General features: G+C 57.8%; 3 protein-coding genes across 9 annotated transcripts; 1 reads left to right on the top strand and 2 right to left on the bottom strand.

Moving 5' to 3' along the window:
- Positions 1–5,166: 5,166 nt before the first annotated feature.
- On the bottom strand, positions 5,167–10,320 carry UTP14A (UTP14A small subunit processome component). Of its 4 annotated transcripts, none has more exons than XR_014945103.1 (14): positions 9,911–10,152; positions 9,683–9,755; positions 9,520–9,584; positions 9,218–9,360; positions 8,898–9,053; positions 8,274–8,393; positions 8,097–8,191; positions 7,766–7,889; positions 7,599–7,676; positions 7,086–7,497; positions 6,309–6,719; positions 6,051–6,238; positions 5,879–5,978; positions 5,167–5,573 (listed from the first exon to the last, which is right to left on the bottom strand). XR_014945103.1 is itself a non-coding variant. In XM_085544483.1 (14 exons), exons 1-14 carry the CDS (start codon positions 10,062–10,064, stop codon positions 5,301–5,303), a joined length of 2,352 nt encoding a protein of 783 aa, XP_085400609.1. In that variant the 5' UTR covers positions 10,065–10,320; the 3' UTR covers positions 5,167–5,300. The 4 variants fall into 4 exon arrangements, 3 of the variants coding, with proteins under 3 accessions (XP_085400609.1, XP_085400608.1, XP_085400607.1); XM_085544483.1 differs by having other exon boundaries at positions 6,309–6,688; positions 9,683–9,747; positions 9,912–10,320; XM_085544482.1 differs by having other exon boundaries at positions 6,309–6,688; positions 9,683–9,750; positions 9,912–10,313.
- An 82-nt stretch (positions 10,321–10,402) lies between these two features.
- On the top strand, positions 10,403–20,956 carry ZDHHC9 (zDHHC palmitoyltransferase 9). Its single transcript, XM_085544485.1, is given in 10 exon segments — positions 10,403–10,540; positions 10,847–11,113; positions 16,561–16,721; positions 17,285–17,443; positions 18,365–18,502; positions 18,636–18,738; positions 18,875–19,082; positions 19,241–19,344; positions 19,864–20,029; positions 20,328–20,956. Coding segments are annotated over 9 exon segments (1,311 nt in total). The 5' UTR covers positions 10,403–10,540; positions 10,847–10,946; the 3' UTR covers positions 20,433–20,956.
- A 1,273-nt stretch (positions 20,957–22,229) lies between these two features.
- SASH3 (SAM and SH3 domain containing 3) lies at positions 22,230–26,581 on the bottom strand. 4 transcript variants are annotated; one of them, XM_085544484.1, is made up of 8 exons: positions 26,111–26,581; positions 24,925–25,020; positions 24,642–24,797; positions 24,432–24,570; positions 24,208–24,359; positions 23,774–23,980; positions 23,384–23,534; positions 22,230–23,295 (listed from the first exon to the last, which is right to left on the bottom strand). In XM_085544484.1, exons 1-8 carry the CDS (start codon positions 26,579–26,581, stop codon positions 23,108–23,110), a joined length of 1,560 nt encoding a protein of 519 aa, XP_085400610.1. In that variant the 3' UTR covers positions 22,230–23,107. The 4 variants fall into 4 exon arrangements, with proteins under 4 accessions (XP_085400610.1, XP_015715544.2, XP_015715543.2 ...); XM_015860058.3 differs by having other exon boundaries at positions 22,230–23,298; XM_015860057.3 differs by having other exon boundaries at positions 24,432–24,573.
- Between the last annotated feature and the right edge of the window lie 7 nt (positions 26,582–26,588).

Raw genomic sequence — 26,588 nt, forward strand, 5'->3', positions numbered from 1 at the left:
GCAGCGCGGCCCCGGGGCGGCGGCGGACATGGCGCTCGGGTGTCGCCCCCCGCCCCACCCGGGGTTCGCCCCGCGGAGGTCCCCGCTGTTCCCCGGCCCCGCGGCAGCGCCGTGCGGGAGAACGGCGGAAAGGACGGCGGCGGCGGGGCGGTGCGGAGCGCCTCGCGGTGTGCGAGGACCGAGAGAGGAGGAGGAGGGCGGCCGAGGCCTCGGGGCTGCGCTCTGCTGCTCGGGAGGGCACTGAGCCCGAGAAGGCCCGGAGGGAGGGAACTGCTCCCGCGGGGTGGGATGACGCGGGTTCTGCCCCGCACCGCGACACCCCGCCGCCTCCGGGCCGTGCGCGGCCCCGTGCGCTGCGGCCGAACGGAGCCGGGACTCCAGGTTGGGAGGCCGGAGCTGCCCCCGCGCTCCCGAAGCGCTGCCCTATTTGCGTGGCGGTGCCGTTAACGCCGTCGCGGTTTGCGGCTCTCCGTCCCGCAGCGCTCGGGGTGCGTGGGGCGGCCCCCAGCAGAGCTCTGCTCCCGCTGCCTGGCGCTGGAATTGGCCCACGCTTCGGTATCTCCGGGCTGGGAGAATCGACACCCGGGAGCTCGGAAAGGCGCTGCTGAAAAATTCCGCGGCTCTTCCGCATAGAAAAAAAAAAAGGGGGGGGTGGCGGGGGGGATAGAAGCTCCTTAAAAACAGACAGTGCTTAAAAATGGAGAAATCTGAGGAGTACGGAGCGACCCCCGTGGGATGAAGCGCTAAAAACTCTACGGGGCATCCTCCGTTGGGTGAAACGGGAGATCCTGACAGTTGCACGGTGCAACTCCCCCCCCCCGGCCCCGCCGTGAGCCCCGCTCCCCTCTCGCAGCCCCCTGCTGCTCTGTGCTCCTGGTGCTGTGCACGGGGTTCATCCCACCCCACGTATCCCCCACTGCCGAGCGTGGCCCGAGGTGGGGCTGCGGCTGCTGGAGCAGCGCTGGAGCTCTGTGCTCGGGGAGCCGTTGCTGCCGGGGGAGGGGTGGGGGGGTGCTGGGTTCTCTCTGGGGCTGTTCCTCCAGCTTCAAAGAGTGAGGCTGCATCCACGCCGGGCAGACGGCTCGGCTCGGTTTTATTGGCGTGCGACAGCAATAAAAGGTGTCAGCTCCCACTGCAGACCCTGCCGTGCCGTTTTCCATCCCAGCTACAACTACAGAATTATGACTTCCCTCATTGGAGCGGCTGCCACCGCCTCCTCCTCCCTGCACCCCCCACACCTTCGTGGCTCTGTGCTGGGGAGGGGGATCCCTGCTCCCAGCTGGGGGCTGTGCTGCTTTGTGCCATCCGCGAGTGCTGCGGGCAGCTCCGAGCAGGGCTCGTTCCTGCTGCGTCCTGCAGGAGGTTTCACTGCAGGAGGCCGAGCTCAAAGTCGCTGCACTGCCACCATATCCGTCACTATCCCTCGGCCTTAGAAGACGCTGCAAAGCGGTAGAGGCTTGGGATGCCCGGGACGTGCTACAGTTCTGAGTCTCTCACTGCTGCAGCCCGGCTCTCTGCCGTCTCATCCCCAGGACTGGCTTCAGGAGGCACCGAGCGCTCCTAATTGTGATCGCAGACAAAGAGAGCCGGCCTTTGAAGGCGGCACACGCGGCGTCTGGCAGCACGTGCCTGCAGATCTGCCACGCTGCCGGCAGCCCCGGGGACACGGGGAGCTGGGGGTAGGAGCGCTGCCGGTGCCCGACTGTGGGATTTGCCCCAGGATGTGAGAGCGGCTCCCAGCCCTGTGCCATGGGCAGAGGCTAACGGCACCCAGCGATGAGCTCCGTGTCGGCCACCATTCGTAGTGCCTGCAGCATGTGGCTGCACGCAGCTTTGTGTCCAGCCTTTGTCTTCAGGGGACATTCGGCCCCATGGGAGGGGGCCAGTCGTGCATTGGTGTCACACTGCCGTCCCAGGACTGTCACCTTCATCCCTGCCGGTGAGCATTTGTGGATGCAGAGCCCTGAGAGGTACAGGTGGCAGCTGGGATGCGCTTACTGGGGGGATGCAGGGGCTTTCCCCTAATTGCTCAGCTGCCCGGGGGGACACGGGGACATGGGGACACTCGAGGTGTGGGGACAGTCGTGTATCTGTCACCTCCGGGACACCCGGTGAGTGACACTATGGTGTGACCCAAGTGACCCGAGCAGCAGTGACAAGTCTGGTGGCCACCAGCCCGCATCCCACCGGCAGCTACCGAGCTCCGCGGGGAAGGACATTTCCACCCCAGGAGCCACATGGGTGGCGGCTGCCTGTCCCCAGGGGGATCGGCTCCACTGCAGGCACCAGGGTCCCGGCTCCGGCATCGCAGCGGCAATCTCTCGCGCAGGTTGTGCCGTGCTGGATACGGCATCTCCATGGAAACCCTCCCGCTCAGGCTGTGCGGGCTCGGGAGATGCCATCTCCACGGAAACGCGGGGCTGTGCAGGCCGGGATGCGCGGACGGTGCCTGGATGCTGAAGACAGGGGCTGTCCTGAGCCGTGGGGTGACGTGGGACGAGCGGTGCCACCGCTGCGGCTGAGGGAACCCGGGACGGGGATGGCATTGTGGACCCCGGCATCGGGAGGTCCGGAGGAGCTCTGCCGTGAGAAGGAGCAGTGCGGGACCCCCTGATGGCCACGGGGACCCATGGTTGATGCCGGCAGTGCCATAGCATGGGAAGCCGGGGGGCCTCCAGCGGGGGCTGAAATTTCACCCTGAGGAATAGCCCGGATGAAGTACTTTGCAGGTTATTTATAGCCTACCCTAAAAAAAAAAAAAAAAAAGAAGAAGAAAGAAAAAGAAGGAAAGAAGGAAAGAAGGAAGGAAAGAAGGAAAGAAGGAAAGAAAGAAGGAAAGAAAGAAAGAGAAAGGAAGAAAGGAAGAAAGGAAGAAAGGAAGAAAGAAAGGAAGAAAGAAAGGAAGAAAGAAAGGAAGAAAGGAAGAAAGGAAGAAAGGAAGAAAGAATGAAAGAAAGAAAGAAAGAAAGAAAGAAAGAAAGAAAGAAAGAAAGAAAGAAAGAAAGAAAGAAAGAAAGAAAGAGAGAGAGAGAGAGAGAGAAAACAACAACAACCCCCCCTTTATTTATTGACTTTAAATCTGCCTTTTCCATTCATTCCATTCTCAAGGGACACGCACAGCTCCGGCACCGGATGGCCAAACAGCCCCCCCGCATCCCTCCATGAGGTCCCCGTGGGGTCCCCCATGCCGGCGCACCGCTGCACCCTACGAGCAGAGCGCACGGCCGCACTGGGCTCAGCTCACTCCCTCCGGCCCCGCTGGCAGCTCGGCCGCCCTCACCCGGGCTCCGCGCGTTGTAAACCTGGCTTTGACGTCGCCCGGAAAGTAGGCCAGTAAGAGCAAACTGCAGCCGCTCGCAGCTCTCTCCGGGGACGGCGTGCGCGTTAGCAACGCTGCTGCTCTCCGAGGGTTCCGCGCCTGGCGGAGGACCGCGGTGCTCTCTCCTCTCTGTGCGTTTGGACTCGCCCGAGCTGCTGGGGCGGTGTGCGGGGTGGGGATGGGACGGGTGGCTGCCCGGAGGGACCCCCAGCAGCGCCCTTCCTGCGGCACGTTGCAGCTCCTTATTTCTGTATTTATTTCGAAGCGTTGTGGAACTGGAAGCCTCAACCCAAGACTTATCGGGCCATTCCTGGCAGGATTAGGCACCGGCAGCCAAAACTCAGCACTGAAGCCACCTTCAGAGTGAGGTACTGACTCGGGTGGGCACAGCCTGCTACAACCTTTAACCCTGCTGTTCTGCAGGGACCTCAGCACCTTTCAGGCTGGACGGGCTCAATCCTCTGTGGAATCAGCACCCAGGAGGCCCTAGCAGTGCCACCATCACAACAGCCTCTGCCACAGGGGAGCTGAGGTCCCACTATCTCTATGACCCCAGCAAGCCACTCCACTAGGGAGGTTGAGCTGGCTGCATAGGAGTTGCAAACACCCCAGCCCGGAACTGCCTTCTCCTGGTTTCAGGGCATTTCAAGTTTCACCAAAGCAAACAATAAATCCGCCCTGTGACGTCCCCAGGGGTTGACAGCAAAGGTCTCCAACAGCATTCTGGGCAGAAAGAAGCTGGGGTTGGACCTGGGGCCACCAGCCCTGCAAGGGGCTCCTCAGCATCGTGGTATGGAAACAATTGCCTTTTCCTTTCTTTTTTTCAGCCCCGTGCTGTGTTTCCCAACAACACAACCGTGTTCCTGTCTGCAGCCAGCATTAACTAACAGCCCCAGGGCACTGCATGGGGTCAGTGATGCCCCAACAAGGGCAGAGGCAGCATCCACTCTGTATCCCAACCTCTCTGACTCCAACATGGCCCTGAAGTGAAGTAGCCTCACATGGACAGTGAGAGTCCAGCACATCCAGGAGTAAGGGAGACCACAATTTGTGGGGTGGGCTGCCCCAGGTCCAGGGGACAAAGGACATGCCCCCACCCCACAAAGCTGTAGGGAATATATGGGGAGCAAGCCTGGCTGCAGTGCTGAGGAAGAAAGAGATGGCCCCAGTGCCAGGGATGTGGTTCCTTGGAACAGCAGCAGCTCCAGCTCCAGTCCCCTCCTTCGTATGGGACAGGGAGTGTTTCTGCAGCTGGCACAAACACAGCACACGTGGGATGAGGTAGGAGGGCTCCCAGCCTGCTCCTGTTTCATTATACTGCTGCAGCACAGTGCCCAGCCAGGCCCTGGCTCTCAGGGACAACCCTAGGTGCCCCCACCTGAGGAAAACATGCATGGCTCCAGTCAGGCTGAGCTGTAGGGAAGATGGCTGTGCTGGGGCAGAGCCCACTCCCAGCTCACGCAGGTCAGGAGCAGGACTGTACCCCACTGTTCACCTAACCATAGTGATGAGAGCAGGACAGAAGGCATGTGGAGCAGCAGCAGGGCAGGAGAAACGTTACCACGTGGAGCAGGCTGGAAGTCCGATGAAATTGTATGTGAAAAAAATGAAAGTATTAAAGACAAAAGCTAGAGGCAGATGAGATCCAGCTGAGCGCTAACAGGGCTGGGGCAGTGGTGGCTCCACCTCCATTCCACTCCCAAGCTACACCCCAGCAGCCTGACCTGCAGCAAGCTGTTCACATTACTGTGGGACACAGAGGCCTGCCCTGCGTCGGGCCCCAAGGACAGGCACGAGGGCACCAGCTGTCCTGTCCCTGGGACAGCCACACAGACTGCACACACACGGCAGCCCAGCATTTTTATTGCCAAGTTAAAAAGCCCTAAGACAGAACCAGGAGCCTCTCTGTAAGAGGGAAGCCCTGGAACATGGCCCCCACCTGCTCCCCAGTGCCACAGGGGCCAGGCCTGGCACCCACAAACTATCGTGCTCTCTTGCGGGGGTGGCGAGAGAACTGCTTGTGCTGTTCAGGTGGGGTTTCGAGTGCCAGTTTGGTTCCACTGTCAGCTGTGGTGGCCATGGAAGGGACATCCTCAGCAGAGAGAGGCTGGATGATGTGGCCTGCCCTTGTGACAACACGGGGGGTGGTGAGCTTCTGGAAGGCACGCTGTGTGTTCCACGTAGAGCCCACAGGCGTCCGGATGCATCGCTCAAATTGCTGGTGCTTCTCAAAGGGGAAAGGCAGCTCGCTGACCTGCAGGGAGACAGCAGAGAGGGTGACGCTGCCAGTGACCTGGCCCTGCACTCCGGGGCTGCTTTCATCCCATGCAGACATCGACATCCACCACACCATGACCTGCTCAGCCCCTGCCCCACGATCCCCTCCTCCCTTAAGTCTGATGTTTGGTAAGCCTCAGGACAGCTGATACAAGAGTACTCAAGGGAACAGGTCTGTAAATTCCACCTCTTTCACCGTCCCCTGAGGGCTGTCAAAACTAAATGGCTCTTTTACAAGCAGGGAAGCTTCTGCCCAAAGCTCAGGCCAGCTCCAGCACCCACCTGATGTGCTGCTGCGTGGATGTTGCGCTGCTCACTAATGATAACGTGGGGCAAATGCTGGTCCTTCCTGGGAGGTGCTGGGGCCGGCTTGATCAGAAACCTGCCAGACAGGTGAGGACATCAGATTCTGCAGCAGGGCTGAGGTATGTTGCTGCAGCCCATCCACACATACCGTTTTATTTTCTTTTTGCTGGGCTTCAGGCCGGTGCCTCCCCACTCGCCCCAGCCTGGCAGAACCAGGTTCAGTGGCTGTGGCTTCGCAGCCTGCTCTGCTTTACGTTTCTCCTGATTGAAGTCAGCGACCACATCGTCCCCAGCAAAGGCCTCCGTGATCACTCCTCGCTGGTCAAAGCCACCCTCCTGCAGAGATGGGAGTTACAGCTCTGCAGACAGCATGGCCCCAAGCCCAGGACAGCCCCACACTGCTCACCTCTTCCACGATGACTACAGGTAAGCTGGGGCACTGAGCCTCCTGGACCTTTCCAGACAGCACAGACTGCAAGTTGATCATTTTCTTCTTGGTTGCTGGTTTCTTGGCAGGCTTTGGTGCAGCTCTGCCTTTCTCCTGAGGGTGTGCTGGCTTCTCCGTGCCCACAGCCTGTGGCTTCTCCTGCTCTGCTATGAGCTCCTCGGAGGCCAAAGCTTCAATGTCTTCCATTGTCTGCACACGGTGAAGCTGCTCTGACAGCAAGGGCTCCTCCTGGGCCTGAGGAGGCACCTCAATCACTGGGCTTGCCTGCTCCTCAACACTGACCGGGTGGATGGAGCCATCCCCTGGCAGTTGTTCAGGAACTTCTGTTTCATCAGCACCTACACAAGGGAACAGTGGAGAAACATCCACCTCATGAACAGGAGAGAAAAGAGAAGGACTGTGAGTGAAAATGCAGCCCTGTATGGGAGATCACAATGTGAACCACTGATTGATCAGCTGAGGCAAGTGTGGGGTCAGCTGTGGGAGCACAGGTGAAAGTTATGTAGCTGTGCTCCCTGGAGGGGTGGAGTTCGACTCCACCTCCTCTGAGACCTCATTTAAGGGCTGACCCTCACTGAGGCAGCATCTCTTGGAGATCGCTCACCAGGGAGGATTGCCTCAGCTCTGGTGAGTTCCCTTTTCCTTATATCTTCTGTATTTCTACCATTTTGCTTGTAATTGCTATCCTTGTTAATACCAGCATAGTTACTGCCAATACAAGCCCTAATGACCCACCTTGCTCTGTGACACTGCAGACACCAGGCAGGACTGTGAGCTCCTTGCTGTGCTGTTCAGGACTCCCTGCCTGCTGCTGCCATGCTTGCCGTTTCTGCTGAAAGTCTTGTAGCAGTGCTTCCTCTTCTGACAGCTCTTCCTCCTCCTCTGACATCTCCTTGCTCTCTACAGCAACTGGCACTACAGCATCTCCAAGGTCCTCTGGCACGTCAGGCTCCTGGGCTGGGTCACTGGGCTTGCCCAGCATCCAGGGATTTGCTTTGTTTGCTCCCACAGAGACAGGAGGGACGACGGCTGTAGAAGTGAGGTCCTCCTCAGGCACATCAGCTGGCTCCTCCTCAGGCAATTCCACCCGCACCTTCTGCATCAGCTCCTTGTTCCTGGCCAGCTGCTCTTGCATGGCCTTGCGAGCCTGGCATGGGATCGAGATGTTTCCAACACAGGCCAGAAAAAACATGCCCACTTACTTGCCCCGCTCTCAGCTGTCTTCCCCTTTCCCAAGCTGCACCTCACCTCCAGGTCATACTTGGCCATAATGGCCCGCGAGCGGGCCCATTTCCCCTTGTTTTGGTGTTTGAGACTCATCCGCTCCTGAGGCAGAGGCAAAGAGAAGCATCAGAAAGAACACTCTCAGGAGTAGGGACTTCCCAAACAATGAAGGAGAAGCAAGCAAGCAGAACCTCCATCCTGAGCTGATCCAGTTCTTCTAGCTTTGCCAAGGCAGCCTCAGGGTCTGACTTCTGCAGCATCTCAAAATCCTTTAAGGCCTTGCGTCTCTTGCTTTTCTTCAGCACACGATGGTACCTGCAGCACAAGAGCAGACAGTTGAGGAGTGAGACCTGGCACAGGCACCCAGCCTCTGCTTTGGCAAGGGAGCACTGTTCTGTGCATGAAGACGCACAGCTTCCCGGCAACATTTCAACTTGACTCTCTGCTTCCCTCTACCCTTTAACCACTCTCTCTCAAGCATTGGGCCCCAGATCACCGAGCCCAGCAATTCTATAGCCTTACTTCTTGCTCTTGATCTTTTTCTCTCGACGAGCCTTGGCTTCATAGTAGGACTGCAGGACTCGAGCCTTCTGAAGCTCTGCTCGCCGCCGCTTGGCCTGCCAGCAAACACAGCGCAAGGGAAAGCATGAAGGAAGAAGCCTTCATAACCACAGTGCAGCAGAAGAAAGAAACACTCACCTCCTCCAAGCTCATTGCCTGCAGTGAGGCTTTCTCCTGTGGTGTCAGGAGCGGGTCTGTGATGGGCTGCTGTGTTTTGTGGAGCAGACCAAAGATCTCCTGCTCCAGGGGAGTTCGAGGCTGTTGGTGGGACAGAATAGGCAGTGAGACTAGACGAGACACAAATGACTGCAGGAAGAGACACCCACACACACCTTCCCATCCTTCCTGATGCCAGAGCACCCCCATAGGAGGGCACAAACAAGCCAAAGTCCCAGGCCCAACGGGGAACAAGGAGAAATCCTTGCACAGACAGAAGGGTTCTTGTTGAGCTGGGAGCTTGATAAAGACTGCCCTGACCTGGGAAAGCTCTCCAGGGATGAGTAACTCTCCTGAGAAGCAATGCAAACTTCAAGGGAACTTGTGTTCAACACTAGAAAAATAGCCAAAATTTATAGGTACACAGCCTTTTGTGAACCAAACCCTTCATCTCAAAGAGAAATGGCTGAGTGCTATGAGCAGGCACCTAGGTCAGGAGAGGGACTAGGAAACAACAGGCTTAGCTGATGTGCTGAGTGCTAAATAAAGGCAGGGGGGAAAACTGTGCCCAAGAGATGGCAATGCTGGGCATGTGGCAGCACCCACCTTCCATGCTGAAACCACTTGCTCCAGGGGGGCAACCGCCACAATCTCCTCCTTCAGAGGGAAAACCAGCTGCTTTGCTCGGCGGTTCTGCAGTACAACTGGCTGCCACTTGCCAACATCTTTAGAGCTCTTGACATAGGCAGCCTCCCTCACTACCTGCAGATGAGAGCAAGAAAGAAAAAAAAGTGAGCAGAGAAGCTGATCTGTGGAACAAGACACGTCTGACAATAAGAGAGATGCAGATAGCACAGAGGGGCTAAAAGAGCGTCCCTTAAGGCAGGGATGCCTTCACTGTGCTGTCTGCCTGCAGCCCTGCATACCCGCTCTGCTTCCTCCTTGCTGAGCGGCAGCTCCACTGCTTTCTTCTGCTTCACTCTGCTGAACTCCTTCTTCACACCACTCAGGGCAGAGCGGCCATGGATGGGCTGCAGGAGCTCGGACAGGACAAGTTTCTCCCCGGCACCTACAAGAGACCTCGTGCATCAGCACCACCACGGTGCCACCGAGTGGGGCAGCACCATGGAGAGGCACCTTCACCCCAAAGCCCACCACAGCGTATCAGTGTTCTCCCCAGCAGATGGAGAGCGTCCTCCTCCATAGGGGAAGCAGGGAGGGCCCCCACCTTTACAGCTAACGTTGAACTCGGACACCTGCGCACTGGGCTCGGAGCGCTCGGCCAGCTTCCTCCTGCCGGGACGATAAATACGACACGTTGAGTCACCGCTGGGAGCGCAGCGCCCCGCCACGTGCTGCCGCAGCAGCAGGACTCGAAGCCCCGCACTCACCGCTTCCTCCCGGTGAGGGCACTGACCGCCTCCAGGAGCTGCTGGTGCCGCCGCTCTCCATCCTCCTGCTGCTGCCGCACCAAGCACACGGTCACCGGGGCAAGGCCTGAGCGGGTGAGGCCCAGCCCCGGCCCCAGCCCCACTCGCTGCTCCCACCAGACCCCGCGGATCAGCGGAGCGCCCGATGCCGGTGAGCGCAGCCCCGCCCCTCCCCGCGGATCCCGCTCACCTCCTCCTCCTCCTCCTCCTCGCTGCCGCTCCCCGCCGCCTCGGCGCCCAGCCACTCCTCCGCCATGGCGTCGCAAAGTGCCGTAAAGCGCGCCGCTTCCGCCCCGCACGAGGATCCGCACTTCCGCCCGCTCCGTGACGTCACGGCTGCCATGGCAGCGGGCGGAGCCGCGGCCGAACGGCGGCGTTAGGCCCACGGGGCCGCGCTGCGGGTGTGGCGGGCGAACTGCTGGCGAACTGCTGGCGAACTGCTGGCGAACTGCTGGCTGCAGCGGCTCGACGTGACGCTACGAGACAGGTTCGCCCTTTCCCTTTCCGTCCCGTTCCTCTTCGTCTCCTACCCGCCCTCCGGGGTCCCCGGCATCGCCCGGCCCCGCCCCCGCCACGTGCCGAGCCCGGCCCCCAGCCCCGCCCCCCCTTGTTCGCACCGGAGCGTCGGTAACAGCCGGAGATGGACACCGCGCCTGACCAATGGGAGAGCGAGGAGAGCAGCGGGGAGGCGGGGCGCCGAGCGGCCCTGGACCAATGGCGGGCCCGGCCGCTCCCACAGCGGCGTCGCGGGGCGTGGCGGCCCCTCCCGCGGCGCTGAGCTGCCGTCGGCCCGGTCTGGGGCTGCCGGCACCGCCCGGGGTGAGCGGGGCCGCGTCCGCTCCTCCTCCTCCTCCTCTCTCTTCCCTCGTCCCTTCCGTCCCGTCCCGTTTCCCGCGGGCCGGAGTCGCGCTCGTTGTGCCCGGGGCTTTCCCCAGCACACACCCAACCGCGGGTTGCCATAGCGACACCCCTGAGAAAGGAGGGGGATGGGGGGGTGATGTTGGCGTGACGACCCCCCCCCTCCCGTGCTGAGCCGCCCTCTCCTCTCCTCTCCTCTCCTCTCCTCTCCTCTCCTCTCCTCTCCTCTCCTCTCCTCTCCTCTCCTTTCCTCTCCTCTCCTCGCAGCTCCCGACCCAGCACAGCCCGGCCCAGTCGGGCCCGACGATGCCGGGGGCGGCGGAGCGGCAGCGCCCGGCCGAGCGGCGGCCCCGTTGACGGCCCCGCCATGTCGGTGATGGTGGCGAGGAAGAAGGTGGTACGGAAATGGGAGAAGCTGCCGGGCAGGAACACCTTCTGCTGCGATGGCCGCATCATGATGGCCCGGCAGAAGGGCATCTTCTACCTGACGCTCTTCCTCATCCTTGGCACCTGTGCCCTCTTCTTCGCCTTCGAGTGAGTGCTGGGGGGGGACGAGGGGGGGAGGGAGTTGGGTGGGGACCTGCTGGCAGCATGCTGCTGTGCTGGGGGGGCCCGATGGGGCTTTGTGCCCTTCTTCCCATCACTGCGATGGGCCTGTGGCCTTGGCAAAGAGCGAGGGGATGGGGCCCGGCGAGGCATCGATGCAGTCTGACAGCAGAGGGAGAGGGGTCTGCACCCATCCCACCACCCCAGAACCACTGGCAGCATGTGGTGAGGCCCTGCAGCCCTTACGGGTGGGCTCTGCCCAACGGACGGGACCTCTCCCCTTCCCAGGGCCATCTCTTGTGGGGGCAGCCTAGCTGTGTGCTGATCCCCCCAAAAAAATAGTCCGTAGCATGTGTTTGGCTGAGTGCTGCTGTTGTGTGAGGGGGCAGGACAGCTTTTTGGCCTGATCAGGAGACGTCAGCTTCTACAACAAGAGAACTTTCCTTCCTCAGTCTCCGTCAGCGTGTTTTTGTTGGTCTCAGAGCGGTGAAGTCCTGGTGTTGTGTAACACAAAAGCTCTTTAAGGCAGCAAGGTGAATGGAGGAACCTGTTTGTTCTTCTGGTTGTCCTCCCAAATCAATAGCCCAGGTGCCAGGTTGCCCCAGCCCAGAGAAATGGCCTCAGCTTCCTCTGGCCTGACATTGCCCTCTGTGTTATGGATGTGGCCTCAGAAGGGCTTTCTGGAACCCCAAGGAGACTCTCTCATGTCCCAGCCAACGGGTAGTGCCTGCTGTCAGGCCCCAGTTTGGTACCAGATTGGCTTTTCTGCTTAGTTGCTGCATGGCTTTGCAGCGAGCATCACTGTAACAGCTGTAACACAAGCTGCTGGGCTCCTGAAATGATTCCTGACTCAGTGTCATAGGTGAACAATGACACTGCTTCCTGATGATGCCCTATCCAAAAAATGGGGCTAAGACTTCCTGCCTTGCAGGAACAATTACTAAGTGTTAATACTCCTGAAGAACTTAGTGGCAGTGGTAATTGCTCCCGCTCCCTGCGGAGCCTGTTCCTAGTCTGTGCCTCCTTCTGCTTATAAAGTAGAAGTGCCCTATGTCCATAGCCCTGCACGTGCTGGTAGTGACAGCAGTGCAGCCAGGAGCAGAACGATGTGGGGTTGTGCAGGTGAGGGAGAGGCTGGAGAAACCCAAAAGATTGATGTGGTGATCTCGAAGCACGATGCCTTAAAGCGCTCTGTTTGAGCGAGATGCTTTTGTTATGAAATTGTCGGTGGCTTTTTGTATGTGGGAGAGGACTGCAATGTTGTCTTCCAAACCAGAAACATTCCACAGTGTTTCTGTTTTGCTAACCCTGCTGCGAAGGCTGACAGTCTGGTGCTGGTGCCCTGGTTACCCTTTGTGTTGTCTGTGTGCGTTAGGGTGCTCCAGCCAGAGGGCCTTGGCTTTCATCTATCTGTTCGCTGGGTGTGTTACTCATTCCTTTCAGATTCAGATTTGGCATTTGCACAGAAATCCACCATTCCCCCCCCCCCAAGTTTGTTCTACAGTGGACCAGTTGGGGTCGGTAGGGTTCGATTGCAAAGACAAGCAGCCTGCTGGGTGGAGGAGTCCTTTCAGTCCTTGTGTGCTGACTGCAGGGTGCCTCTTTGGAGCGCTTGTTCCTTTCAGCTGAATCACTTGCGCAGTCACACCTTGGCTGAGTGAGGCTGGAGGTGCCTGCAGCCAGCCAGCACCGCAGCTCAGTGCTCACCAGCTCAGTGCTCACCGCCGTGCCGCGCTGGCTCCGATTACAAACGCCGTGGTGTGGATCTGTTGCCGACTGGCATCACACGTCACGAGATAAGCTGCTCGCAGAAGGAGTCCTCCCCAGCCACCAAATGACAGCCTTTCTGCTTTGGCTGCTGCTGGTGGCTTCCCACCCCCTCCACCCCCCGCCCAGTCTGCCGCATCTCTGCTTCAGCAGAGCCAGTGAGCGGGTGGTCCGATGTTTTTCTTCTCTTGACCTCAAAGCTGCACATAGGAATGCTGTTAGAGGGGAGAGGAGGAGGCCCAGAGGATGGAACCGGCTGCTGTACCCGGAGATTGGCTCCTCTGTCCTGATGGAGCAGAGGCACCAGGCACTAAGCCCAAGGGCAGAGCACAGCTCCTACTGCTCCCAGGCTGAGCTGGTCCCCGTGGGGTCGATCCCTGTTGTTTCACTGGGTTTGCTCTACAGCCATAATGTGTTAGATAAAATTGTGTTTAATTGGTGTTATTTGAGGCAATTATTGGGTGTGCAAGCTGCTGTGCTCGAGTGCTTGGTGCCCAGCTGTGCCCACAGGGTTGGATGCAATGGGAAGGACGGGTGAAGCCCTACTGAAACGGCTTTGGGAAGGACAGGAAGGGATAGAATGTTCCCTCTGACTGTGCAGGTTTCTCTTTGCGGTTTGCTGGTGCCCTTGCAAGGGCTGTCCTGCAGTGACAGGCACCCACTTCTCTTTTTCTTTTGTCTTCAGCTTTCCAGCACAAGCACTCACTGTTTGTAAATGTTACAGCAAGATAGTGCCCTCCATGCCAGGCTCCTGGCTGTGGGAAGGGGCTGCTGTTTGCTTTTCTGATAACCGAGCTCGTTTATCTTTATGGTTTTTTTCCTACATTCTTAGCTATGTAGAGATTAAAATGTCTTTGTTTTTTGATAAGTTGAGGAGCCAGGGCTGACCCTTCTTGTGACTTTGCCTTCTGTTTACTCTTCTTTCGTAAACCCCAGAGATTCAGGTTTTTGTGCTGTTTGGAGGTGCAGCTGAGATAGCTTTCCTCTCTGCTTTTTCCCCTCTCTTCTTGTTACGTGTTGTCCAAAGCTGCACAGGAGCCGATCGGTGCTTGTTAGTGTTGTCATGCTCTCTGTACTCTGAACCTGATGGCACGCAGGGCTCGGTTCATGCTGCTTGTAAGGACATGTGTCTGTGTGGAGCTGCCCTGTGTTTCTGCATTACCTGCCCTTTCTCTTGCACTTTGCAGGTTACTCTTCTGCTCCACCAGCATTCCCCAGGCAGACCCTGGTGCTGCCTAATTGCTGATGTGGGTTTGGGTAGATTGGGAGCACCCAGCGTGTGCTCTCAGTGTGACTCTACTCCAATATGTGGTTTTGCTGTCCCTGCTGACTGATGGGGATGGTTTCTCCCAGCAGCTCCAGCTGTGCCGCAGCATGGTGAATGACCCCCAGCCCAAAGTGCTGTGCTGCAAACACTGCTCAGGTTTTCCCCTCCCTCTAGGCTGTGCTAGATGTGCTGGCTGCAGCATGGCTTCCCAGGTAGCCTCAATGTCACCAGGATAGCAAGCCTTAAACTCGCAGCACCTCCATCTGTTGCTTCTAGCTGCTCCTCCCTCCCCTTTCTAATGGTCTCTTTGTTTCAGTCTTTCTCACCCCCCTCCCATGGCATGTTGTAATAGTGCTGTTATTGTCTGATATTAGATGACAAAATGCTCCAGAACACAGATACTGCTCTGAGAGGAGGAGCCATATCCTGACATCCCAACAGTATGTCTCTGTTGGCGCTTTGCTTTCCCAAACAAAAGATCTTTAAAATGTCTGTTACTTAGCGGTGTAAATGAATTACCAAGCTTAATCACGCTGCAAAACATGAACTGAAGAATCCCAGCACAGTGAGTACCTGGCTGCCTCCTCGTCCCTGCTGAGCCGGGACCCAGCCAGCTCTGCATGGTGCAGTTTCCCTTGCTGCAGCGGAGAGGACAGTCGTGCACTCATCTTCCATCTCCTAAAATCGCAGCCTTCTTCCCATTCCCATGCCACGTGCTGTGCTAGCAGCATGGTGCAGGCTCGGCTCTGCCTCCCCACACTGCTGCTTTCCTTGCAGAGGTGCCCAGGAGGTGGTCGGCAAGCAGCAGATCTTATCCATGCTGGTGCTTGTGCACAGGACCTCTGCTGTAAAGCTTCATTCTGTGCCTGGAGCACACCCAGCACACATCACGTGCTTGCAGGTAGTAAATCTCTGTGCTGAAGAAACTTGTGAAGGTGTCGGTGTGTGGCTGAGGCTGGGAGCTCTGGCGCTGTTTCAGCTTGGCTTAGTGCAGTTCATGAATCCTTTCTCTAAGCCCATAACGTGCTCCTGTTGTGCTATAAAAGCTGTCCTGTCAGCTGGACAAGGGTCACTCTGCAGCCCTTTGGGACAGATCGTGTGCAAGAGTGAATGTATTCCTTCCCAAAACAGGACCCAAGGTTGCTGTTTAATTGCAAGTTGACTTGCAGCTCTCTCTCTAGACTTTGTCCTTTCAAAGTTATCTCGGGCTGCATTGAGGCAGTAAGCCCAGCCCTCCCGTTGCTCGCTCTGCCTTTGCAAACTTGGAGCTCCTTACTCCAAGGGTTGTGCTGTTTTGAGTAACTGCAGAGCTGGTAGTGTCTAAAATTAACAGTGCTGGTTGAGGGGATGGGCCCTACGTGTCACTGTGGCCAAAGCGTGCTGTGGTGTGTGGTCTGGCTGTGCTTTGCTGCACACAGGGGACAGGCGCCAGAGTTGAGCAGCAGCACGTGGAAATCTGTTGAGCCTTCCTGCAGCAGAGGGTGAGTTTGCAGAATTTGTTGCTGCAAAGGGAGCAGAACTTCACCCCAACACAGCAGGCTTTGGTGAAAGAACTGAGGTTAAAATGTATATTGTATCAGCCTGTTGCCATTCTAAACCATGATTTCTGTACACACCTTCTGTGTGGCCTGTGTTGAATCACCCGTGGAGACATTTACAGGTGTCCAGAAGAATCATGAGGCATAATGAGATTATTTTCCTTTGTCCTTTTGCACTGCCTCGAACAACAGGATTATCAAGACAAATTTCTGCTTGGGCCTTTCTGTATGCGTAAAGCAAACAAACCTCAGGCCGTGTTTCCTCTCTCAGGAACACACACGGGAGAACGTTCCTACTTCATTTGGAACTTCTTTCGAGTTCCGTGCCTCAGAAAAGTCCAGGGAAGCCAGGTGTCTTGGTGCACAGGGACACTGCACTTGTACATGAATCTGTCCTGAGAAGGAAAGGTGGTGCTGGAAGCTGCCTGTATGTGGGACAGCCAGAGATTCCTATTGCTCCAGTGCATGTCAATGCCTGTGGGCTTTCAGAAAAGCCTTTGGGTGCTTCTCCTATAAGGTATACCCACTTGGCAGTGGCTACCATGGATATCCTTTAGGCAGGATCCCTCGAGCTGGCGGTTTGTTTCTGTTGTCACCCGTGACTGAGCAAAACAGGAGCTGGAAACAAAGCAAAGTGATCAAAAGTCTACTGTGTTATGCCTGGTTAAATGCATGGTGCAACTCTGGTTGTAGCTGGCTGTTAGAGCTGCCCCAGCAATGCTGCGTCTTTGGTGGTGGGATCAGAAGGAAGCTCTGAACAACTTCAGAAATGTCTGCGTTTCGATGATGTACCAGGATTTGAGGTCCTGGCCTGGACAGCTCTTACTGTGATCCAGTTCAGTGCTTCCTGTCCTCTTCTGCAGGTGTCGGTACCTGGCAGTCCAGCTCTCTCCAGCCATCCCCGTGTTTGCAGCTGTTCTCTTCCTGTTTGCCATGGCCACACTCCTGCGGACGAGCTTCAGTGATCCTGGAGTGATCCCGAGAGCCCTGCCTGATGAAGCAGCCTTCATTGAGATGGAGATTGGTGAGTGCTGGACCAGCTCAGCTGGTGATGGCTGGAAAAACTGTGATGTTTCTGGCATAGTTTAACTTCTCCGCACAGCTTTATTCCCCTTTGAGCCTCCAAAAGTCCCAGACTGGGCATCTTACAACCTGAGGGCTAATTCTGCTTGGCTGAGTCTCAGAGAGATGGTGCAATGTTCCTTTCTGGCAGCCTTTTCACACACAGTTTTCTCTGTCAGTAGCTGTGTACATAAGCTCAGTTTGCTCTTGGTAAGGAGTGCAGGAAGCTTGATGCAGGACCTGTAATTCTCCAAGTAAAAAGGAAATTTGGCAGATGAAGGTCTGCTCAGTGATTTATGTATTTTATGTTTTTTACCTTCCTCGTACACTCATGAAAGCTCTGGCGTCTCTTCTTCTGGCTCCAAGCTGGCAGGTTGGCTCTGGAGTGTATGAGCAGAGCTTTATCCACTGGCTCTAGACCCAGCAGGTTCTGAGCCAGCAGGTAGGAAAAGCAGGGAGGAGAGTTTACTGCTCTAGTCTGGTCATGTAGCAGCAGTCTGATCTCTGCTTGGTTCTCACTCTCAGAGGCCACCAATGGGACTGTGCCACAAGGTCAGCGCCCGCCCCCACGGATTAAAAACTTCCAGATCAACAACCAGATAGTGAAGCTGAAGTATTGCTACACGTGTAAGATCTTCCGTCCACCCCGTGCCTCTCACTGCAGCATCTGTGACAACTGTGTGGGTGAGTAAAAGAGGCTGTGGCTGCTCCTGCATCCGGGTGCTTGGTGAGAGCCTTTGGAAGGGAGCAGGTGAAGATCCGGATGCAGTCTCTTTCTGCGTCCTGTCTCATGCTGCACATGCTTCCAGCAGTGATGGAGGAAGACCAGCATGGTGCTGTCTGAACAGATGGGGACAGTCTGCCTCATCTTAAGCCCGAGGAGCTTGAGATTTGCTCAGAAACCTGAAGCCAGATGGTTTGTCTTTGCCAGCATCTCTTTGGCAATAACTACAAGTCTAAGTTATCTGTGTAAATACACAATCCATTTTCGAGTTTCACTGAACTGCTGGGCCGGAGGATTCCAGTGAAGAGCTGCAACTTGTGTGAAAACAACTAATTGGGTTAGGTGGGAGACTGTGCTCTTTCAACCCTTTTTTTGTCTTGTCCCTTTCCCATTGCCATAGCAGCTCCCTTAGTCTTTGTATGTGCCTTAATTAGCTCATATTCCCCTTTTGAATCCATCACCTGTTTGACATTTACACAGTCTCTTGAACCCTGTTGTAATGATTCCAGTAGGAGTGAAGCAGCATGTGGGTTAAATGAGAATTACTGAACCCCCAAACTTTCAGCCAATCTGTGTGCTGTAAAAGCTATTACACCTCAGGTCTCTGGGAGAGAAGAAGTGCATGGGGCTGAGCTCTTAAATTCTAGCTTAATGTGCAAACTGACTCAGTAGAACAGTTTCATACTCTCTTACCTGGCCTCCACTGCTCCCTCTGGAAGGGAGCATGATACAGAGCCTTGAGTTAGCAGGGAGATTGCCTTGTTAGCCCAAAGAGTCCTTGTCAACTGTGTACATTTCTGAGTTCACGGCACAGAAATAAGCACCTGGAGACAGACAGGATTGTTTTGGAGCAGCACTGATTTCCATCTTTGCTTTCACAGAGCGCTTTGACCATCACTGTCCCTGGGTGGGCAACTGCGTGGGGAAGAGGAACTACCGCTATTTCTACCTCTTCATCCTCTCGCTGTCACTCCTCACCATCTACATCTTCACCTTTGACATAGTCTACGTAGCACTGAGTGAGTCTGGCTGGGCTGGCTGAGGGTGAGGGAAGATGGTGATGTTGTGAACCCAGAATTAACAGGCTGTGAAAGGGAGCTGGACTCAGTGTGATGTCCCAGAGACCAAATGCCTCTTTCCTTATATTGCCAGAATCTCTGAAGATTGGGTTCCTGAACACATTGAAGGAAACCCCAGGGACATATCCTTCCCACAGTGCAGAGGGGTTGGCTTCTCCTAAGCTGGTGGGGGAATTGTGGGCTGCATTATGGAGGGAATGGAGCCCTGATGCCTAGGCTTTTCTAAGGAGTTTTTCAGGGCTTCCCCCCTTTCCTCCTTGATTTACAAGGTAATAAGCAAATTTAGTGGCTTTTGGGGGGGGTATGGAACAGAAAACTGCCTGAGTGAAGAAAAGAAACTGGACCAGCGCGCCTGGGTGGTGTGACTCAGCTGGGGTTTGACTCTCTGCCTGATTCCCAGTCCTTAACTGTTCTCACTGTACTGGAGGTGCTCATCTGTTTCTTTACCCTGTGGTCGGTGGTGGGGTTAACTGGGTTCCACACCTTCCTGGTGGCACTGAATCAGACAACCAATGAAGACGTAAGTAGAGTCTTTCCGTTCCCCTGAGTCACCCCATTTCTCTTTGCTTCCTCTGCATGTCAACCATTGCATCCACCTTGCTGAGCTGCCCTGCTCGTGCTACAGCCGGGAACAGGTGTGGATGGAGCATCCCTGATCTTGTGTCCTGTCTGTTGCAGATCAAGGGTTCCTGGACTGGGAAGAACCGTGTGCAGAATCCCTACAGCCATGGCAACATGGTGAAGAACTGCTGTGAGGTACTCTGTGGGCCTCTGCCCCCCAGGTACGTTACTGATGGAAAACCTTGTTGTTGTTGCTCCAGATCCTGGGACCCAGAGGAGTTCCCCTTGTTTGGGTGCAAGACCTGGCTGCCTTTCTCCCAGCACCATGTGCAGAGAGCTTCTGGAGTTCCTTTGGGCTACAGCCTGATGCTCCAAGGAGGAAGGCCTTGTGTTGCCTTCTTTGCATGTTTCCAGTGATGTGCTCCTGAACAGCGTTTTTGAGAAGCAGGGGAGGGGTGAATTCCCCCTCTCAGGGCCAGCACGTGGAGAAGAAGGAGGCTGTTTCCAGGGCACTTGTTTTGGTGAACTCCCACTCTGAACTGGGCTGCTCTCCAGTGGGCTTGATTTTCCTAGCAGAAGCATTGGCACTGTAAACTAGGATGAGGCTGTGTGTAGCCTGTTTTGGAGTCAGAGAGCCTCTTCCCTTGACTTCTGTCTTCAATCAGCAGTTTTCCTGCTAGGAAGAGAAGCTGGTGCAGGTGAGGTGCAGGTCTCTTAACAGTGTCATCCTGTTCTTGCAGCGTCTTGGACAGACGGGGCATTTTGCATCAAGAAGAGAATGCAGCTCAGGAGGAGACGTGCTCACGGGGACCCAGTGCTCAAGGGCCCACTGCTGCTCAGGGCCCTGGTGGGCAGGCAGAAGAGAGCAGCACTCAGCAGGATGGCAGCCTTCCTCACCCGAGTGCTGTGAGTGATCCCTTCTGTACAGGCTAGGCCTACTCCTGCTTGGGTTCAAGCTGCTTATTTCCGTAGCAGAAACAGTCCAGACTGCTCCTGCTGGAGCAATCCTGTGCTCCAGATCTTCATGGAGCTGATGTTCTGCCTCTGTGGTGGACCTTTGTTTCCCATTTTCCCAAGCACAGCTGAGAACTGCCTGGCGGGGCTGGAGGCAGGGGCTACAGGGCAGCGGGGGCACATCTTTGTTCACAGATACACTCTGTACAGAGGTGCCTTCATGCAAGTCACTGCTTTCTTCTCTCGACAGGTCCCTGTGCCATCCCTGAGCAACACTGAGATGCCAGAGGAGAAGCAGCTAACAAGTGGGGAGCTCCCAGCCCTACCCCAGGTTCCTGGGCAAGCAGAGCACTAGCCTCTGCTTGAAAGGGAGAACTTTCTTGTTTTGTTGAATCAAAGCTGGAAGTGATTGAGGAGAGGAGGAGATGGTCTGGATGGCAGGCAAATGATTCCTCACAGCCATTTTGCTTTAGTCATTCATCTCGATGTGCAGGCTGGTGCTGGCCTTGCATGGTGGCCAAGGATAATGAGCACCAGTGGCCCACCGTGGTCACTGAGGGGCACTCCCCACCACTGGGGCTGGTCTCCCTGCAGGCCGAGGCAGGAACTCTTGCTCTGCAGGTTGTCTTCAATGCTAAATACCAGCTTGGTGGTCTGAGCAGTCCCCATATCTTGGATGTGACATTAGGGCCGGCCTGTGCCCTGCTGCTGAGGAATCCTGATGGAAGGGGAAAGCAATTTATGGCAGTCATGTTCTCTCTCCCCTCCTCCCTCCTTCCTCTAATATGTGGCATTGTTTTATTGGTGAACATGGCAAGGGTTGTCAGGAGACATTGTGGTGCCAAAAGGGCCCAAAAAACTGGGAAGGTGTTCTGCTGACAGTGGTTTCTCAAGTCGTTTCCTTCCTGTGCTCCCTCTTCACACGACTCAGCAGGTGTGAGAGCAGTGGTGGTGTGGGTCCTCCTTGGCATCTTTCCCTGCAGCTCACGTGTACCGGTGTGGGGGGGAAGGAGTAGAGGGCAGCCTGCTTTCCTGCTGCTTGTCTTTGTGTGCACAGTGTGCCCAGCTGTCTCCCAGCCTCATGCTGGGCTGAAGGTGCTGCTGGGTGCCTGCACCCTTCCCACTGGGTTGGGTTGCACCACTCAGCCGCTGCTCCATGCAACCTCAGCCCAATTCTGTGTGGTGTTGTTGTGTCCCCCTGTCCCCCCCTCCTCCCCCCCCCCATTTCTCAGCCATGTTTGACCGGCTTTCAGAGCCTTCACCCTCCCCCTGGGCTTTGCTAGCTGTTCCTACTGCACGAGGAAGGACGAGAGGTGGTGAAGACCCTGGTACCCATTTCTCATTGCCATTCTCCCTCTCCAGGGCCCTGCAGAGGCTGGAGCTGGAGGGAAGGTGTCTGTGTCCCAGCAGCTCACCATGCCTCCCATCTGGGTGTGCTCAGTGTAGTACACTCCTCCTTCCCTGCCCTCCTGCCTCGTGCTGCTTCCAGCAGTGATGTGGGATGGAGAGGAGGGCAGCCTGGTCCCTACAGCTGTCTGGAAGGAGCTCTGGGGTCCCTCCTGGAGCGGTCCCACTGCCCTTGCACACCTCTCCTGCCCGCACCAATGCTCTACTGGCCAAATCTCAAAGTCATTGCTGGGGGAAAAAAAACAAAGTGTCTTTTTGGGGGTGTACTAATCTATTTTCTAACTCAGTGTGTCAAGTGCTGCCTGCTGGGCTGTCACGGATGCTGCCTGCACCTGTGGTTCCTGTCTGCTCTGTTCAGGTTCTTGTGAAGGAAGTGGGGGAAGGGTGAGGGTTGTTTTTTCTTCTTCTTTTTTTTTTTCTTTTCTTTTTTTTTTTTTTTTTTTTTTTTTTAAACAACAAAGGAAACTTAATTGCTTTGGAAAATGGCTGAGCTGTTGCCTCTGCCTCTGTTTGTCTGTGCTTCCCCAAGTGAGCTGCTTCCTTCCTTGTCCCCCTTTGCACCTCACGCATCCATGCAGTGCCGGAGCCAGCCCTTGTCTTACCTGTGTCCTGCTGTTCCCTGAAACATGGCCATCGCTGCAGCAGGGCTTGGTCCTGGGAAGATAAATTGCCTGCAGCCTCACTGACAGGCACTGCCTGGTCCCCATCTCTATTCCCAAGCCTTTGGGGTAGGTAGGAAGCAGGCTGAAGGCCAGAGCAGGCTTTTATTGGGATCAAGCGTAAAGGAACAATCTCAAGGCTCAGAGGTCCAACACAGTGGTCCCACAGTGTGGGAGCTGGAGGTGATTGAGTGCAGCTGTAAGGGCCTGGGCTGTCTGAATGCTGCCGTCTCCACAACCCCAGGGTTTGGTTACAGGTGATACATGCTCCTGCCCAGCTCATTGCCCCAGTGGTGCTGCAGCTCCCCTGCCCCTTCCCAGGGATGCCCAGAGCAGCTGATGCTGGGAGGGACCAACCTGTCGTGTCTGGACCTGCATGGGTTCACCTTCAGGCAGCACAGTGCTCAGCCCCCTCCCCCACATAGCCCCTCTGGAGCATAGGGGTTCTCCCCCAGGCTGCCTCCTGGTACCCTGCTGAGCTGCTCTCAGGGCTCAGCTGAACCTCCTGCACACTTTCCCCATCTGCTTTGGCTGTGGGAGGGTGGTGGCTGGGAAAAGCAAAGTCCTGCTGGTAGAGATGTTGCCTCGATGCTTCTGCTTGCTTGCAGCATTTGCTCTGCCCATGCGATCCCTGTCCTTACAGGCTCTGTGCTGCTGTTTGCTTGGCCCGGCAGATGTGAGCTCCCAGAGGAGCTCTTGAAACTGTGAATGAAACGGGACAGCCCAGCCCTGGCGAGCAGACCTGCAGCGTCCCTGGGACTCTCCCGTGGTGCCTGGAGCACCTGCAGCGTGGGATGGTGGTGTGAGGCAGCACAGAACATCCTGGAGCAGCACGCCTGGGGGACCAACCCACCTGCAGCGCAGGGTCCTGCAGTGTGGCCTCACCCCAGGGGCTCACCCACATCCCACCGAGTTCTCCCCTCTGTTCACTGCCACACCAGAGCCTGTAAAGCACGGCGGGGGCTCAGGAGGACTCTGGCAGGGACAGAGCCTGCAGCTGCCCATCAGGGCTGGGCAGCTCGGCCTCCTCACGGCTGCTGTCCAGGGTCTCGGATCCCTCGAAGCAGCCCGAGTCCCGGGGAATGTCCCCCTTGGGCTCTGAGGGTGATTGTTGCTCTGCAGTGCCGTCCCCTTCCTCTGCCTCGCTGCTTGCTGCTGGGGGACAAAACACGAGGCCATCAGTTTGCTCCCCATCTCCAAGGCTGGAGCCAGTGTGGGTCATTCCCTGCCCAGCCCTTACTGTCGTAATCCAGGAGGAGCTCAGCAGCTGTCAGCAGCTTGGCGCGGTGCTGGGGGTCTGTGATGTTCAGCTCATTGAGGTGGGTCTCCCGCAGCTCCTTGAAGTCCTCCAGGGTCTGGTAGCCATTCAGCAGCAGGGTGGAGGTGTGCTCCTGGGGTAGCAAGCAGCACCATGAAGAACCCAGCCCTGCTCCAACCCCACGCTTCCCCGCTGCCCTCAGGCACAAAGCAGAGGGACACAGAGGATGGGATAGAGTGGGAGCAGGCTTCTCCTTCCTATGATGCTCTGACCCCCATCCCATTCCTACTGCTCCCCTGGGCTACCCATGTGATCCCCTGCTGTCCCCATGGGCAAGGTGGGCTCTGCCCTTGGCCCCCCCCCAGCCCTCACCTGCAGGTTGATGCGCTCCAGCAGCTCATGGAGGGTCTTGGGCTTGAGCCGCTTGCTCTTGCCCTGGCCCCGGCTCTTGCGGGTGGGGGCTGTTTCCTCGGGGATGACATCCACGTAGATGAACTTGAAGGAGCCCACCTTGTTGTTGAGCAGCCCTGTCCAGGTGCCCACAGGCGGCTTCTCAATGATGCCGATGATGTCCCCTTTCTGATCCAAGGAATCGCAGCACCATTAGGGTCAGAAAAGCCCTCTCAGATCCCCACAGCCCACCCCACCATGCCCATCACAGCATCCCTCGGTGCTGCATCCCCATACTCTGTAACACCTTGGTGATGGTGACCCCGCCACACTTTGGGCAGCCTGATATCCAACCTCAGCCTCCCACCACCGTGCCCACCTCCCATGGGACATCCCACACAGCCCCTGGCCCTCACCCGCAGCTTCAGCGAGTCCTTGTCGTAGGGGCTGGGGGTGAAGTCGGTGTGCACACGGGCTCTGCCGCAGAAGGGCCCGGTGTAGGCAGGGCCGTTGTCCTCCAGTCGTGGGCTGTCCTGGCTGGTGGGGCCGGGGCTGAGCACCTCACTGCCTGCAAGGGGATGGGAAGGCTCAGCACCTGTGTCAGACTCAGAGCCAAGCTCAGGGCTGGGGCTGTGCTCACCACTGGACAGCTGGCGGCTGACAGATGGGCGTGCATCCTCCTCTATCTCCATGTAGGACAGCGGCATCTTCTCACAGCTCGGCTCCTCCGTGCCAGCTGAGGGCAGGGGGGATGGACACCCTTCTTCCTCCACCTCCGCCTGCTGTGTGGAGCGGGCTTGGTGCTGGGCAGCAGGGATGGCTGCCCCACAGCCCCAGGCCCTGTGCTCACCTTCCCCTCGGCCAGTGCCCGCACGGCCATGCGGCCCATCTTGCGGTTCATGGTGCGGGAGATGACAGCCCTCCACTTCTTGCTCAGCTTCATCCCACTACCACCTCCCCTTGCCGCCTCCTCGGGGCCTGCGCTGCTGGGCTCATCCTCGGGGATCTGCAGGGAGACAGAGGGGAGGGCACGGGGGGCTCCCAAGGCTCCAGACTGGGGCAGTGCCAGGCCCCTGGGTGCCCCATTGCACGTGGCACTGGGAGAAGGGCCGTGGTTGGGGACAGGCGCTCACGTTCTCCTCCAGGTTGAACTCCTTCTCACTCGTCACCGGGGAGCTGACTTTGGATTTGGCAAAGTCCTTGAAGCTGCTGGAACGCTGCAGGGAGAGCTGGGGGTGTGGGGAGGGGGTGAGGGCTCTTTGTGCTGACGGAGGAGGCTCTGTGCTCACCCCCAGCATGGCAGCACTGCTCTCAGCCATGGCCTTGCATCTTCCCCACCCCATCCTTCTTTTCTCCAGCTCCACTGGGCACCCTTTCTATTCTCTCCCTGCTCCTGCTCTTTAAGCTCTCAGGGTCTCCTCTGTATCCCTGTGTGACAGCAGCTCTCAGCACTGCAGCTGGCACCGCAGCTTCACTGCACACCCGGCCCCGCGCTGGGGAGGAGCCGGTGTTGCAACAGCCCTGGCACTGCGTTGGCAAACCGCGAGCTCGAGCGGGGGGAGGGGGAAGAGGGGGGGGCCCTGCCCTGTGCTGCACCCTCAGCAGCACTGCAGCCAGGGAGCGAGAGGGAAGTGAGAGCGGTGGGGATGCCCAGCGGGGCTCTGTGAGGCAGCCCTGCTCCGTGGGGATGCTGCACACCCATTCGCCCAGCAGCCTGGAGCTCCTCGGCGCGGTGACCCCACTCCGCTCTGTTTGGGAATACCCTGCAACGGGGACTAGCAAAGAGCAACGGCGCTGCCGCTGCAGGCCGTGCCCGCAGGCACCGTGCCGATGCAAAGCTCCGGAGGAAGCGGCGGATGCACGTGATGGAGCTGCAACCTCGCGCTGCCTCGACCGCAGACACCTTGCTGGGAGCTGCGCCTGGCGGCACCGCCAGCCCCCGGCAGGAAACGGCAGCGGCCGCCCACGCTGCAGAGAGCGATGAGGAGGGGGAGCTGCTGTCCCACGGCACGACCCCACGGGTGCCCACGGTCACCCGCGGTCACTTGGGGGTCTGAGCATCCCCAGCCCCACATCACCGCCGCACCCCGAGGATGCGGCCCTGCCGCCGCACCGCGCCGTGCGGGCACTGGATGGCGGCGGCCGCACGTTCCAGCAGCTCCCAGCCTGAGCTGTGTGCTCGTGGGGATGCGGAGTGGTTGGCGCTGCTGGCAGTGCCACCTCCGCCCCGCTCCATCCCATCATCCCGGACACACAGACCGCATCTCCCGGTGCCCCATGAGTGAAGGAGGGCCAGCCCTGGGCCAGCCCGGTGCTCACCTTCCTGTGGCCCGGCTCCTTCTCGCTGGCGTTGGAGGGCTTTCGGCGCAGCATGGTGCTGGCTGCCGGAGCACGGCGCAGCGCCTGGCGGGGCACGGACCGAAGCGTCGGCACCGCGGCTGGGAAGCGCACAGGAAACCGGCGGTCACATGAGAGCTCCGAGCAGCGCAGCTTTGGGGCGCGCAGCCTGGGCCAGGAGGAAGGAAGCCCTCCTCGAAGCGGCCGCCCTGCCCAGCGCCACGGAGCGCTGCCATTAGCGCACCCTCGCACCATTAGCGCACCCTCGCACCCATCCCCACCGCCGCTGCTGGGCTCCGCGCTGCCCCCGAGCAGAGGGCTCGGTCCCCATCGCGCCCCATGGCCACGCGCTTTGGCCACCCCCTGCACGGGGCGCAGGGTCGGGTCACGATCAGGCAGCTGCCCCGACGGGATGGGCGCAGCCGCGGCTCCCTGGTGCCCCACGCCCAGCATTGACGCC

The sequence above is a fragment of the Coturnix japonica genome, chromosome 4 (genome assembly GCF_054131305.1).
Source record: "Coturnix japonica strain WE chromosome 4, WE-NBRP24, whole genome shotgun sequence".
In the NCBI taxonomy this organism is placed as follows: Eukaryota; Metazoa; Chordata; class Aves; order Galliformes; family Phasianidae; genus Coturnix; species Coturnix japonica.